We start from the raw sequence: 15,173 nt of genomic DNA, 5'->3' as shown, positions 1-15,173 counted from the left end.
CAAATCTCTGTCGAGGTGATGCATTTAAGGGTTAAAAACAGTATCTCTTTAATTTGTTTCTCAGTTGGATACCTAGATGGCAGGACCTCTCTCGTCGTTACAGGTACTTAAGAAAGTGGATAATATTCGCCCTTAGCGCCTAATTTTTCAAGTATTGTAAATCAAATATGCTAAAAAGATGGTTGACATACTTGAGACAAGACTAGGCACGATCCCCCTCGGTGTGAACTGCATGACAGTGCCGCAGTTGAGGAACATGAGGCGGGAGAGCGTCCGGAACATCTTGAAGCCCAGCAGTGGGCCGTTGCCTATGCCGAACTCGAACTCCGTCCAACCCTTCTCGGAGCTGAGGTGCCGGTTGCATAGGTTCACGGAGCCGGTGCCTGAAAAGAAAATAAATGTATGTTGTTAAAGATACTGTCCTAATTATTGGTGTTGTACACTGATGTCAACTGGTTTGGCCTAGCAGTCCTGGGTTCGAATCCCAGTAAGGGCATTTATTTGTGTGATGAACACAGATAATATTTATTTTGTTCCTGAGTCTTGGGTATTTTCTATGATTATAAATATCTGTATATTATGCATAATTATCGTTGTCTGAGTACCCACAACACAAACCTTCTTGTACTTACTGTGGGTCTCAGTCAATCTGTGTAATAATCAGAGATCGGATTTTTGTGCGTCATCTCATACTAAAAGTCATTAAAATGACGTAAGTCACTAAGAATGTCGCAAATCCGTCCGATCTCTGAACGTCCTATAATAATATTTCTTCTTTTCTAAGCCGAAAACCTCAGCCCTCCTGCTACAAGTTTAAGCCAAATAATGACCACAACAGTCCGCAATGTATGTAACTAAAATCGCATGAAGGTTTGCGCGCCGTATAGCTCATTTAGAAGGCAGTCAATTTAATACTTTGGGAATAGCGCACCAATCAATAACTGCAATGTAATCCGTATGCCAGTTCTCGCATCATGTAAATGTCCGCTACCAATAGTCCCAGATGAAAGTGAATTCTTACCGATTCCGTTTTGCGTTGATATATTTCCTGAGAGAGTCATGGTGTCCCTCAATGTTATTGGCGCGTCTATGGATTGCTGAATGGTCATGCCTGATACCTCTATATTAGGTAGGATATTTGATTCTTCTCTGTTGACAAAACAAAATAATGTATGTGAACCATCTAATCAATACGTCTATTATTGGCTTAAAATAATTAAGTACTTATAAGAAAGTAATATGTATAATAAAACAATTATAGTTGAGTACCCTTATAAATAGAATAAAAAAAAAATGTTTTTGTTTGTTTGAACCAATAGTTATAATCAAGTTTGATTACAAGAATAGAAGTTACATTCCAATGTGGATCGATCTTCTTCCAGTTAATTTGTGATACATTATACACAGCATAGTTACTGTAACGCTTTAGTCTAGTTAGAGCCTTTCACAAAGAAAATATAGTACATTACTATACAAGTGCGTAAAAAAGGAAGTTCGATACGAGTGGCGATAAATTAAAACACGACCGAAGGGAGTGTTTTAAATCGACACGAGTTACGAAATTCGCACGTGTATCGTACGACGTTTTTTCATTACAGATGGCCCTCCGAAGTTTCGACCTGACATATAATGAACCACTTCTCGCACTAGTGCGTAAAAAAACACCAACTGTACTGAAAAAGTATCATTTATCAAATCATATTAATTTACGATGCAATAAAATACAAATAAAAATAGGTAAATTTATTCTGTATTATAGGTTCAACTTCTCTATAGCTCATCTCTACTTTTTACCTTTTTTTAGGCGTGCTTCAATATAAGCCACTCGTCAAAGTTTTATCGGACCTGGGGCCTATTGCATAACAATTTGTATTTTGGGTGGGGACTATCCCTTGTAATTTGTAAACTGTTATGCAATAGGCCCCTGGTGCCACTTCCTTCCTTTACAGGCCGAATATAAGGTTTTCTTTGAGGAGGTGAAAATAAGCTATTGAAATGTTACTCACATGATTTCATATTCATCGTAATATTTCATGAACATGTCTGTGGCGTTGACGGAGAGGGTGATGGTGCCGCGAGGGTTGGCGCTCTGCTGCAACCGCCGCTCCTCTCGCTCGCGCTTTAACCTGCCACAACAATAACTAGTGCTTTATTTATGCATGCAATATTTTATACACCGTGTTTCTTTTATTGTTTACCATTAAAATAGACACGTATATCAGTTTTTGTTAAATAAAAAACTGTTTTCATCATTTTCATACATAATTAATTAATTTATCAGTGTGAGAGACCCTTACGAATGACATTCATGGTAGTGTCAAGTAATTCACGTAACATGTATCGCTTAACTTCAGACTCGGGGTAAACCCATTCTGCTATAAGGTTGGTTCTTTTTCAGATTATATATATTTTTATAAATAATCAACCTTAAAGCAGAATGGATTTACCAGAATTTGAAGTTAAGCGACACACATATCATAATAAATAATATTAAGAAATTATAAATGACTACATGTATTGAGCCATTACAATTATTTTTTTAATAACTTGATAACAGTTATAGTTAATACATTCATTTTTTAGAGAAATTAATTGTAATTCACCTAAAGAACCTTCCCTTAAAGTTATCGGAAATTAATAAAAACACGTTGTATATAATTTTATACATATTTTAGGCTGATCAGGAACTTGAATGTGTTAAAACAGTGTTATAAAAGGTACATCAAGACAATTTCGACTGGGGGCCATTGCAACTGATCCATTTTTTTTTTCAATGTAATATGATGACTTACCGTTAGTATTTGCAATATTATGACTTACCTTTCATATTCCTCTCTAATTTCTCTAGGAGTTCGCGTTCGAAATATAACTTCCCAGCCATCTACTTCCAAACCTCTTTTACCTGTTAATAACATTTTATTTAAATATATTGATTATTGAATACTTTCACTTCAGATCCGTTCAAACATATTTATTTCTCTAAGATTACAAATCACTTAACCCTTAAATGCATGAATTTTTCTTTTAACGAGATATTAATATATGTGATAGACGATGGTTTTCTGACTCTTGGAAAAATATTGAATACAGATTTTAATACTAAATCAGTGTTAGAAGTTAAATAGGCTAAAACTTATTTGTATATAATTATTGGTAAGTTTGTAAAGTTTTACTACTATTAGAAAGGTACACTATTTGTGACCCCCATGATAAAATGTTTAAACATAAACTAATTACTAACTCCGAAAAAATCTGCCTAAATTACATACTAAAAATCGCCATCGCCATTTCATCTTTATCCTTAACTAATAAATAGTAAATCATTACATTATTTAATTTATTTAATTATTTATTAAATAATAGTAAATACTGAATAATAATTAGGCTATAAATGTGATGTTGGTTAGCTACATATTGAGTCATAGGCCATCAAATATATGATGCATGTATACAATTATAGGCTTTTAAGGCTTTTGATACTGTTTCTCATGACTGCATATGGAATACCTTAAATGCTCAGGAGGTAGAGCCAGAATACATAAGTATAATAAGAAACTTATATTCCAAGAGCACCAGCAAAATAAAGTTAGATAATATTGGTCCAAGTTTTCCAGTAGAAAGAGGAGTACGACAGGGAGACCCCCTGTCCCCAACTATCTTCATAGCCATATTAGAAAACATTATTTGCAAACTAGAATGGAAAAACAAAGGTTTATTTATCCAAGGCAAGTATCTAAGCCATCTCAGGTTTGCAGATGATCTGGTGTTACTAGCAGAATCAGCATGTAGTCTTCAATCTATGATAGAAACTCTACACAATGCTAGTAAACAAGTAGGCCTTGAGATAAATATAAACAAAACCAAAACCAAACCAAACTTTAAAAAAATAGATTTAATTTTAGACAGCAGACCATTAGAATATGTAGACCATTATATGTATTTGGGAAAAATTATTGGCTTCAACCATAACAACAATGAACTGGAAATAGAGAGGAGAGTCAAAATCACGGTTTAGGCGTATAATGTCCCACTCGCAAAACGTCCCTCCGCTATAATAACGTCCCATACGCAAAACGTCTTCTCTGCTAATTGTCCCTTATGCAAAAAACCCCATTCGCATTACGTCCCGTTATCAAAATGACCCATACCCTTCGCGAAATGTCCCTTCTGAAAATACCCCTATCGCTGAAAGTCACGGCTGCCTAATGCCCCTTTCGCAAAACGTCCCGTTTGCAAATAGCCAGGTTCTTATGGATTAAAGAGGTAATAATACAGATTGTTATCAATACTGGCCACTTGAATATAGTCCGGTTTCCTCACGATGTTTTCCTTCACCGAAAAGCAACTAGTAAACACAGTTCCAAAAAACTCATTGGTACGAGCCATTTTTTACGGGACATTTTGCGAAAGGGACGTGTTGCGATCGGGTTATTTCGTGAAAGGGACTTTCTGCGAAAGGGACGTAATTTATATAAAGGGACATTTTGAGAACGGGATATTTTGCAGAAGGGCCGTTTTGGCAATGGGACATTTTATAAAAGGGACCTTTTGCGAAAGGGACCAAGAGACGTTTTGCGAGTGGGACATTATACGCCTAAACCAAAATCACATGGGGCAAGTACTGGAACTATAAAGAAATATTTAAAAGTGAAATGCCTATATCGTTAAAAAATAAAGTTATGGACACTTGCCTAATCCCCAGTTTAATATACGGATGCCAAACTTGGAATTTCAGCGATAAGGCAAAAAATAAGATAATTACATGTCAGAGAGGCATCAGAGGCATGGAACGCAGCATGCTAAATCTGAAAAAGATATACAAAATAGACACAGCATAATAAGAGCTAAAACAAAAACAATGGATGCTCTCAGCTAGGCAAAGAAATTAAAATGGAGATGGGCTGGACACATAGCGCGCCTAAAGGACCACAGATGGACGAAATCAGTTACGACATGGAAAGGTCCTGCTGGAAAGCGCCGACAAGGAAAACCAAATGCACGCTGGGATGAGGACATCAAAAAAATCGCTGGACAAAAATGGCTAGCTTTGGAAGAGGCCTTCACCTAAGGGGTTCCTGTTTATCAAAAGATATAATTGTAAACTTACTTAAAATATAAATGTAATCACTAACAAAAAACTAAATTAGAACTAGAGAAAAAAACTAACAATTACTAACAAACAGCAAAGATTTCATTGTACATAATAACAGGAAATAAAAGGCTTTTTATTTTATTTATTTATATACAATTAGACATCACCATGCATTTAAGGGTTAAGCAAGAAACAAGCAACATTTTAGTAATTACATAAATTACAAGTAAGCAATAAGCGAATACTTCTCCATAGTAATGTAAAATGGCCCTATTTTACCATCAAAAAGTGATAGCAAATTATGTAACATCAGTTATTTCTAACTAAATAAGAAAGAAACTTTGGACTCATATGCAATATACAAAATTATAAGAGTGGGGTAAACTAATACTATTATAGTCGTTCTTTCTGTAAGGCAGAAAAGCCATAAAACTATTAAAACTAGGGATGTACCGACTATTGATTTGGCCGACTAGGCCGACTACCGACTAGTCGGCGCTTGGGTGGCCGATTAGTCGGCCGACTAGTCGGCCAGAACATAATTTTAGAGTAATTTATCAAAATTTTTGAATGACATTGGTCGTTTGTTGGCGCTTTTCATTATTTTTTAAAGGTTCAAAGGTCAATGAGAATATTGATATAGAATTTCCATTTTTAACAAACGGTTTGGCTTGTGGGTAGGAATCCTGCCTATGAAACCGATAGTCCTTGGTAGGACATTTCTTTCTGTGATTACCGCAGTTGTTCTTTTGACTAACAACATAACAAATAGGTTCATAATACAACAATATCAGCTGTTAATTTATGTTTGTACTGTTTTTCTATCACTTATAATGTGCCGACTAATCGGCCTTTTTTGCCGACTAGTCGCCGACTAATCGCCGACTACAAATTTGGCCGGATAGTCGGCTTTCCCGACTAGTCGGTACATCCCTAATTAAAACTCGTTACAATAGCATTATTATTTGCAAAAGTGATGGAAAGAAGTGATTGTGTCTGGCGAACAAAAGAAATTTAATCCTGTATAGGGTTGTCACAAGTAAACAAAATAACACAACATTAATAATTCTTTCTAAGCTAAGTTTTGAATACCTGATCACGACATATTAGCAACACAAAGAAAGTTGAATAAGATTCTATATATTATTCAATCTATTAAGTAGAGCCTATTTAAGATCTGTTTTGTTTTAGTTTCCATAATGTAATTTTGTTCATGCAAATAAATGAATTTTGTTAATTCCGATGTGTAAAATTATTATTAATAATAATACGCCTCTGAAGTTTTTATATCAATCCTATTGTATAGACTGGCGAATAGTAAGCAAACATTCATTCAGGACTAAATTAGTTTAAATACTGAGGAGTGAGGAATAATAGACTAATAATAGGTCACATATATAGGTCTTGATATATTCAGCAAGTATGTACGAGTTAAACTTCCGTGAGACATATTCAAATAATTAATTGAAATACGGTTGTACTCACGTTATTATATCGCTATTGCTGCGACATGTTTCGGGCCAATTCGGAGGCCCCTCTTCAGGCGTATAGGAGTTCACGCGACGGCTAGACTCCGCAAACTGAACGCGCCGCTCGCCGCTCCGCCCGCTGCGCGCGCGCTGATAGGACGGGGGAGGGGGGCGCAGAGCAGTCTGCTGCTGTAGTTGTTGTGTAGAGTTCTGGTAGCGCGGCTGTGTCGACCGATGGAGGTAAGCACACTGCACTCACTGTGTCCACACGATTGTCAAAACACATTTTCCGCTTCACATTAGGTATTACCGGTTTCCATGCTGGTGGCAACATCCAGCCTCCGTCCCGATTGAGGGCGGCGTCCGATTTCAATGGCCTCGAGAACTTTGCGTGGTACAAAACATTTCTCCCGTACCAACAACCTTGCTCTATCGAAGCGTATAAAATGGGACGCGCCGGTATCGTACGCGTGCTCTGCCACTGCGGAATTCCTGGTGTCCATGTTCTTCACGCTTCGTATGTGTTCCGACAACCTCGCGGAGACATTCCTTCCAGTCTCGCCGACATACGCTCTACCACAGTCACAAGGTATCTCGTATACCCCCGGGCTACCCAGTGGGTCCTTATCTTTAGGAGAGCGCAGCACCTGCCTTACCTTTGTGTGGGGGCGGAAAATTGTCCTCATGCTAAACCTACGGCGTAATAGGCGTCCAATGGTATCCGTTACCCCTTTAATGAAAGGCAAGAAAACAGGCGCTCTCTCGACCGTATGTGTTCGCCGTAACGTGCTCGCACTTGCCGCCCGCTGACTCTGTCTCCAACTGTACCCATTCTTCTCTAACACCTGCCTTACATGCTGCAGCTCGCCTTGCACGTACTGCGGGTCACAGAGCCGTAAAGCCCTGTTGATGAGAGCGCGTGGCACCGAAGACAAATGCGCAGGGTGATGGTGCGAGTCAGCTTGCAGGTACCTGTCATGTGATGATTGTTAGCCAGATAGACTCACCCACCTACAAGGCGTCCCGTTTTTTGTCGAGTCTCCTGCAACCTCTAACTGGTAATACGTTTAGCTTCGTACGAGACTCTACGCACTTTGTGCAATTACTTGAGGGAGTTATGTTGCAGGAAGATGAGGTAATGGTGAGCTTTGATGTAACCTCCTTATTTACTAATGTACCGGTAGCGGAAACTATAGAGTTGATAAAAAGAATGGCCGAACACGACGACTCTCTCACCGAGTACATGAAGATGATAGAGTTTTGCCTCACTAGTGGATATTTTGTGTGGCGGGGTGAATACTACTTACAGATAGAAGGAGTCGCAATGGGTTCTCCGATAGCTCCAGTGGTGGCTAACCTGTTTATGGAAAATTTTGAGCAGAGAGCGTTGGAGAGCTGCCCACATAAGCCTAGGCTATGGTGGCGATATGTCGACGACGTGTTTGCCGTAGTGACAGGCAGAGATCTAGACCCGTTACTTGCCCACCTGAACGCGCAGCATCCCAAGATTACGTTCACTATAGAGAAAGAGTGTAATGGGGCTCTACCTTTTCTGGATGTCTTAGTGCAGCGGGACGAACGTGGCCTTTTGACTCATAAGGTGCATAGAAAGGCTACACACACCGACAGGTACCTGCAAGCTGACTCGCACCATCACCCTGCGCATTTGTCTTCGGTGCCACGCGCTCTCATCAACAGGGCTTTACGGCTCTGTGACCCGCAGTACGTGCAAGGCGAGCTGCAGCATGTAAGGCAGGTGTTAGAGAAGAATGGGTACAGTTGGAGACAGAGTCAGCGGGCGGCAAGTGCGAGCACGTTACGGCGAACACATACGGTCGAGAGAGCGCCTGTTTTCTTGCCTTTCATTAAAGGGGTAACGGATACCATTGGACGCCTATTACGCCGTAGGTTTAGCATGAGGACAATTTTCCGCCCCCACACAAAGGTAAGGCAGGTGCTGCGCTCTCCTAAAGATAAGGACCCACTGGGTAGCCCGGGGTATACGAGATACCTTGTGACTGTGGTAGAGCGTATGTCGGCGAGACTGGAAGGAATGTCTCCGCGAGGTTGTCGGAACACATACGAAGCGTGAAGAACATGGACACCAGGAATTCCGCAGTGGCAGAGCACGCGTACGATACCGGCGCGTCCCATTTTATACGCTTCGATAGAGCAAGGTTGTTGGTACGGGAGAAATGTTTTGTACCACGCAAAGTTCTCGAGGCCATTGAAATCGGACGCCGCCCTAATTTCAATCGGGACGGAGGCTGGATGTTGCCACCAGCATGGAAACCGGTAATACCTAATGTGAAGCGGAAAATGTGTTTTGACAATCGTGTGGACACAGTGAGTGCAGCCGTATTTCAATTAATTATAAGTATGTACGAGTAACATACTTGTTACATACACTAGGTACATGCCATGGCCATGCAATTCATAGGTGTAAAGTAATTTAACCGGACTTCACAATCCCACGTGTTCAAATTTTCTAGTAGAATTTTCCCGTTCCGTGGTTTAACTATGTCCATCCATCCTCATATAATTGTCAAGTGATAGGTAAGTTTCAATAAAATATATTGATTCACTTCACGAATGATCTTTTACTGACAAGTAGGTCATATTAAAATGAACACATTTCCTACTACATACATTGGTCCTAGTACGACACTCCCGATGGTGGCACAGTGGCAACCCTACCCTCCAATATTTTTTATTGCTATTACAATTTTAGTGACGTTCATTTGACATTGAACCTTAACACATATTATTAGGTTTAGGTTTAAAGAATCTTTATTACTCATAAGAATTTTACAATTCACTTAAATGAGTACTATATACAAATATTTTATCTTGACATTACAAATGTTTAATTTGTTATAACATTAAAGTGCAAATTTATAATCTAAACTTAGAACTAAATAGACATTTGCGTTTATAATTGCGGGTACATAAAGATTTTATTTCGCTAGCTTTTTGTACATGTAATGAATGACTGAAGCTATTTTTAAAATTGATTAACTAATTATCTTAATTTTATGGCTCTTTTGCCTTAGCCCGCCGGACAAACTATACTATATTTCAATTTTCAATTCTAAATTTTTTTGATTGTCCATAGAACTTTTTTAAGGATAAGGAGGCAAATGAGCAGACAGGTTGCCTCATGGTAAGTGATCACTACCGCCAATGGACACCTGAAACACCAGAAAGGTTGGAGTTGTGTTGCCGGCCTTTAAGATGGATGCTCTTACCTAATGTATCATAAATAGCTCTTTTGTGGTTATCGGATAGCACTTCGTATGCCTCCTTGACCTTGTTGAAGATCTGCTCGGCCCATTTCTGCTTGTTCGGGTCTGTGCTGTGCTTGTCAGGGTGGAACATGCGACTGAACCGCCGATACGCACTGTTGATCTCCTCAGGAGATGCCTGTTACAATAAGTTACATGGTTGTTATCAGTTCAACTTAAGGGATGCATAAACATAAAGGGGAAACTAAACGGGCCCTATTGGTGACTTTCTCTAACATGTTAGAGAGAAGAGAGGGACACCATTAGTTACCAACCACATTTTACAGTGATATTAAAATATGGTCCATTTAGAAACCCCCTAACAGTGAATGATTTTAGTTTAAGAACTGCTGTCTTAACCATAGCAACCGTTCACTTCAATGTATACCTAATGGTGTGTGGTACAGTAATAAAATAAATTAAATAATAGACAGCTGGAGTGGAGCCATTAAAGATTGCAAATAAGGGCTGATTATGCTAGTTGATTCACTAAGTATGGTATGATTAAATTTGTGTCATATTTGGTTTACTTAAGTTACTTTATAAATAACATACATACAAAAAAACCAGTTGAATTGAGAACCTCCTTTTTTTTAAGTCAGTTAATAAATGGCTATCATACTGCACACTACTAGCAGATATAGCAGTAACATTTCCGGTCATGATGTATACAAACGGACATACACTTGTAAATCGTAGCTGAATCCAAATATACAGGCACATTTTTAAACTAGGTCAAGGTCTTAAGAAATAATATATTTGACAGGAATGCAGTATCATAATATTCATAATATTCTAACCGAATGAAAATAACGAAGCAAGTAAAAAACCTAAGCTAGGGGAGAATTTCAAATCAATTGAAGATATTATTTTAATTTTGGTTACTTTAGTACATGCATTATTTGCATTACCAAACGTGCGCAAAGTTTCCTTCATCATGTATGTATGTATAAAAGATTAATTAGTAAGACAAAGAGACTGAGTATTAACTATTACAATAAAATTGCCTTAATGTTATTAAATCGAACCGAAAATAGCATATCATCGCCGGTTCTAACCTAAAATTACGTGACACAATATCACATTCATGTCGTCTCAGTTCAGAATAAATATTAAACTCCAACTGCTGGATCTGCAATCCCAAATATTGGTGAAGGACAAGAAAATGAGTTTCTCACAAGAATTTGTCTGCTTAGCATCGAATTTGACGTTATATAATAATGATAATCAAAATAAGTAAAATTTCTAACGAAATACACATGCAATAATATAATTACCGTTTTGGAGACATTCAGCAACTGGTAATAATTTTCTTCCATCAAAATACTGTCGCCTTCTTCATCCATTATATATAATTTAAATTAAAAATTAAAAACCTAAAAAAAATTCAATCCTTGGATATTGAGATACTTAATTTCTTTTACTGCCGCTCTGACAGCGGCGTCGCCAGTGTCGAGAAAAAGCTCAAACCATAGAGTATCTGTAAGGTCGGCTTTACACAGTCGGAATCAGATAAATCAAATAAATTCATAATCTGCAAACAAAAGCTAATTAAGGTAAAATTGTTTTGAAGCCGTGATCGAGCCAAGATCGAAGCTCCTACTCTAAGAATATAATCACTAGGCTCCAACAAAATTATGCACTTTTGACGTCGCCTTTTTAGCCGATTTTACTCTTTATTATACTATGGTAAAAGGGTGGTAGTGAGTATTATATTCTTTGATATCAAAGCTCATTAACGACCACAAAAAATTTTTTTATGGAAGAGTATTTATTGAACTCTTAGTTTTGAAGAGTTTTTGGATCATTTTAGTTTATTACATGTCATAAAATAATTATTGAAGCCAACATACCTAAATTTTCTATTACCGTGGTAATGAACAGGCTGCGGTTCTATTAACGCGAATTGAGGTTTCATTACCGAGGGTATGAATGAGTGTTTTTCTACCATCGGTAAATAGAAACCCATCTCAAAATTCGGAGCTTAATACCGAGGGTTTAATATACAAATTATGACAAATACATATACCTATACTATCCTCCTTTATGAATACCCACAGAAGACTCAATTTTACCTAAGAAATCTGTACGTATGAGCTATGTGTATGTGTCACCTATTTGCCTTAATTATTACGTAAACTACTAAATGAGATTGGAGTTCACTTAGGTGTGGCGTCACACGTCACTATGGGACAACCTCTCCTTGCGCCTCCGTGGCAAAAAAACTGACAAATAGCGATCGTCCTCTTTCATTCACACACTCTAGCGCCTACATGTGCATTAGTCAACTAAACAAGCTTCCTTTGTGTGAGTAACTTTTTTTAGGAAATTGATCGGTTTGCCTTTAAAATGCGTATTTGCAAATGCGGCGGTAATGGACGTCGATTTCGATACCCGCGTTGATAGCCGCCGTTACCTTACTTCATTCCCCGTGCGAAGCCGGGTCGCGCCGCTAGTTAAAGATACAACTGAGCTAACTCAATGAAAAATTGCTCTGACAATCAGAAAGGAAAATCAGAAATAGTTTTACAGTCGATTCGATACGCTTGGCTAACTAGATCAACGCTGGATAAATTTCATATCCGATAGTTGGACGTCGTAGTATGGGCATAGACAATGTGATTATTTGATGGTTTTTTTACCTTACGTATAGTATACGTACGGTACGGTCTTATTACTCGGTATGGACAGCAGTCAGAGTCGGTAAGTTAAGTTGTTATACTACATACGAGTTTGGATAATGTACGGCCTAATAATGAGGTGCCTGCCAGCGTGCGCGCAACTAACAATCGGAAATATATGGACGTCGTGCAAAGTGAAAGGTGTGTAGCCGTGGTGAACACTGAACACGTGCCTGGCGAAGGATCACTGATTGATTCGAAACTTTTCGCTAAACCAAAAAATAAAACAAGTTTCCCGCAACAATTTTATTGAGTTACTGTATTATTTACCTTCCACCCATTAGGATTCCTATGTTGTTTATTTTTAGTGCAGATTTCGAAGGTCCAATTAATCACTATCGACACATAACTTGATTAAAATCGTCACTTTCACATCCCTTTTACGTACATAATATACAGAGATGCACATCGGCTTAAATTCTACCAGCTAGCTTAAGACATGAAGGGTAAAATTTGTATGAAATTACTTTATAAATTTTAATAAATTATATAATAAATTATTTATTTGCAAAAAATATGGTACAACAAGGTGACAATGGTAAGGTTCCTGTACAGTGACATATTTTGCTGGTTAGGCATGCAAAATGTGGTCTTAATCTAAAATACATTGCATGTATAAGTGGACAAGACATAGGTTGGGTAGGTACTTAAAACTATAACTATACTAACATTATTACTATTATTAAGGTTGTAGTCTTGTGGATAAAATGCATTTTTGCTATCTCTTTTCGAAGAATTAAGGTCTTCACCAGTTGATGTGGTGAAAAAATACTGTTTGTATGGTTTGTGTGGTACATTATTGGGTCGGCCTTTCTCGAGTTGTACTACTACTCAGGCAAGTATGGTCGCGCGATAAATGATAAAACATCTGGCCGTCCCTAACGAACTTACTAATAGTGCGATAGGGACGGCCTGATATTTTATCGTCTATCGCGCGACCATGCTTCCTGTGCAGATTAGTGGACGCGTATTATTGAGTCTTAGACGGTGTACTTCTTCCTGGTAATCTATTAAGATTTCTCATGTCAACTCTCTTGAACAAAATATTATTGACACGACCACATATAATTGTCTGAACACTTTCGTACACAACTAGTTGCCGCCAATTATTCTTGGGTTGAACATTATCTGGCTGTACATTAGTGTCTCACTGGGGACTACATACAGACGTCTCTCGTTTACTCTCTCTAGTGAAAAAATGTAGTAAAAAGGAATAATATTTATATAATTTTCTCAAAGATTACACTAAATGTAGGCTGAATTGTGAGTGTATGTGAATAAAGCGCCACGCAGGATACTTATTGGAATCAGAAGGTATAAAAGTCTCAACATAATATTAAAACAGATAATTTTAATACTTAACTGTAAAACGATGATCGTGTCGGGACCGTATATCTAGTTTTGTTACTTGTTATTTTGCATGATATTAAATGGAATGAGGTAGGTTTTGAAGGAACCTTGGCTTTAAGCTTTTATGGTAAGGTTGGTTTGTGTAGGCGGCTGATTGTTCTGGAGTTGTTTTCGGATATGGAGCGATACATTGGACCGTTTAAATCGAAGTGCTAATTAAAAATTCTAAATGTTTTCTCTCTTTGCCGTACATTACCTGTCAGAGATGCACCAGTAATTTCGCTAAGTACACGGCACGCGGGCTTTCCCCACGGGAATAATTTATAAAATCGATTCGGCAATTATTAATCTTTTAATTTATTAGCCGAGGAATTTTACAACGTTTCAAGTGTTTGTCCTACATAAACTATACTTTATTAATAACATAACTCATATTTTATTTTGTTTTTGATTTTCTTTTAATTTGGACACGTCGTAAGGCTTATTAACAGAAGCTAACTGGTAGGTGTATATCACTTTTGTTAGATTCGTATTTTTTTCTTCGTTTTTCGTACATAATAAATCAATTAATAAGTGTGATAGGACCTTAAGAATAACATTAAAGTAAGCATCGAGTATAGCCTGATAACAGATAGCAAAATAAATAAGTGCTATAGGAGTGTAAGAAACTGTTATCGGTGATCTGTTAAATATTTTTTTCTACATAACTCCATACTAAGATACTAGTTACTCGTAGAATTAATTGTTCTTTCCTTAAAGTTAATGTTACTTAATTTAGCAGAAATCAATAAAAACATTGTATGTTACTTAACTCATTAGATCTACTAATTGGGATGTCTTATTAGACTGAGCTCGCATCTATTAACATAATATTAGACCTAGTTTTGTGGAGTCACAACTTTCTTTCACCATAAGCAGCGACTTCATTACCTGTGTGCTATGTGAATGATTATTTTATGCTGAGATATTTATGTCTATGCACTATTTAGATTCATTATTTTAAGATTAGGGTATTTGACTAATTAAATCAGTCAACACATAAGCTACTACTTGTGTGAAAAAGGAGTGGTGTCATAGTCAAGTTACCTACTCTTTTTGTTTTTCTGATTTATGAAGTAGAATTTGTTATAGTTTTGTGTGTCAATAACTCAACGTTCAAAATCCACAGTAAAACATGGAATTTTACAATGCAAAAAATGTTTTGTGATATATGTGTTGCTTTTTGCTTTACTTCAGAATCTGGTAAAACGATTCAGCTATAAAGTTGTCTTTCACATTTGAATTTAAGCAACACATA

At 37.4% G+C, this 15,173-nt stretch overlaps 2 protein-coding genes across 3 annotated transcripts in view; one reads left to right on the top strand and one right to left on the bottom strand.

Annotated features, from left to right (window-relative positions):
* LOC125241183 (dnaJ homolog subfamily C member 11) overlaps positions 1–11,257 on the bottom strand; it is a 43,615-nt gene extending 32,358 nt beyond the window's left edge. For both annotated transcript variants that reach the window (XR_007178723.1, XM_048149541.1), the window contains exons 1-6: positions 11,123–11,257; positions 9,810–9,984; positions 2,821–2,902; positions 2,007–2,126; positions 1,022–1,149; positions 192–383 (exon numbers count right to left, since the gene is read on the bottom strand). Coding sequence is in view for 1 of the 2 variants with exons in the window: in XM_048149541.1 (XP_048005498.1) it covers positions 192–383; positions 1,022–1,149; positions 2,007–2,126; positions 2,821–2,902; positions 9,810–9,984; positions 11,123–11,191 (766 nt within the window). In the remaining variant the exon portion in view is untranslated. The remainder of the gene's footprint in view (positions 1–191; positions 384–1,021; positions 1,150–2,006; positions 2,127–2,820; positions 2,903–9,809; positions 9,985–11,122) is intronic.
* A 2,427-nt stretch (positions 11,258–13,684) lies between these two features.
* The window catches only part of LOC125240601 (WD repeat-containing protein 47), a 135,273-nt gene continuing 133,784 nt past the window's right edge, over positions 13,685–15,173 (top strand). Inside the window, exon 1 of the mRNA XM_048148561.1 lies at positions 13,685–13,840. The gene's annotated coding sequence lies outside the window, so the exon portion shown is untranslated. The remainder of the gene's footprint in view (positions 13,841–15,173) is intronic.

This window comes from Leguminivora glycinivorella, chromosome Z (genome assembly GCF_023078275.1).
Source record: "Leguminivora glycinivorella isolate SPB_JAAS2020 chromosome Z, LegGlyc_1.1, whole genome shotgun sequence".
NCBI lineage: Eukaryota > Metazoa > Arthropoda > Insecta > Lepidoptera > Tortricidae > Leguminivora > Leguminivora glycinivorella.
The sequence above is the reverse complement of the archived record's forward strand: the minus strand, read 5'-3'. Positions and strand labels throughout refer to the sequence as shown.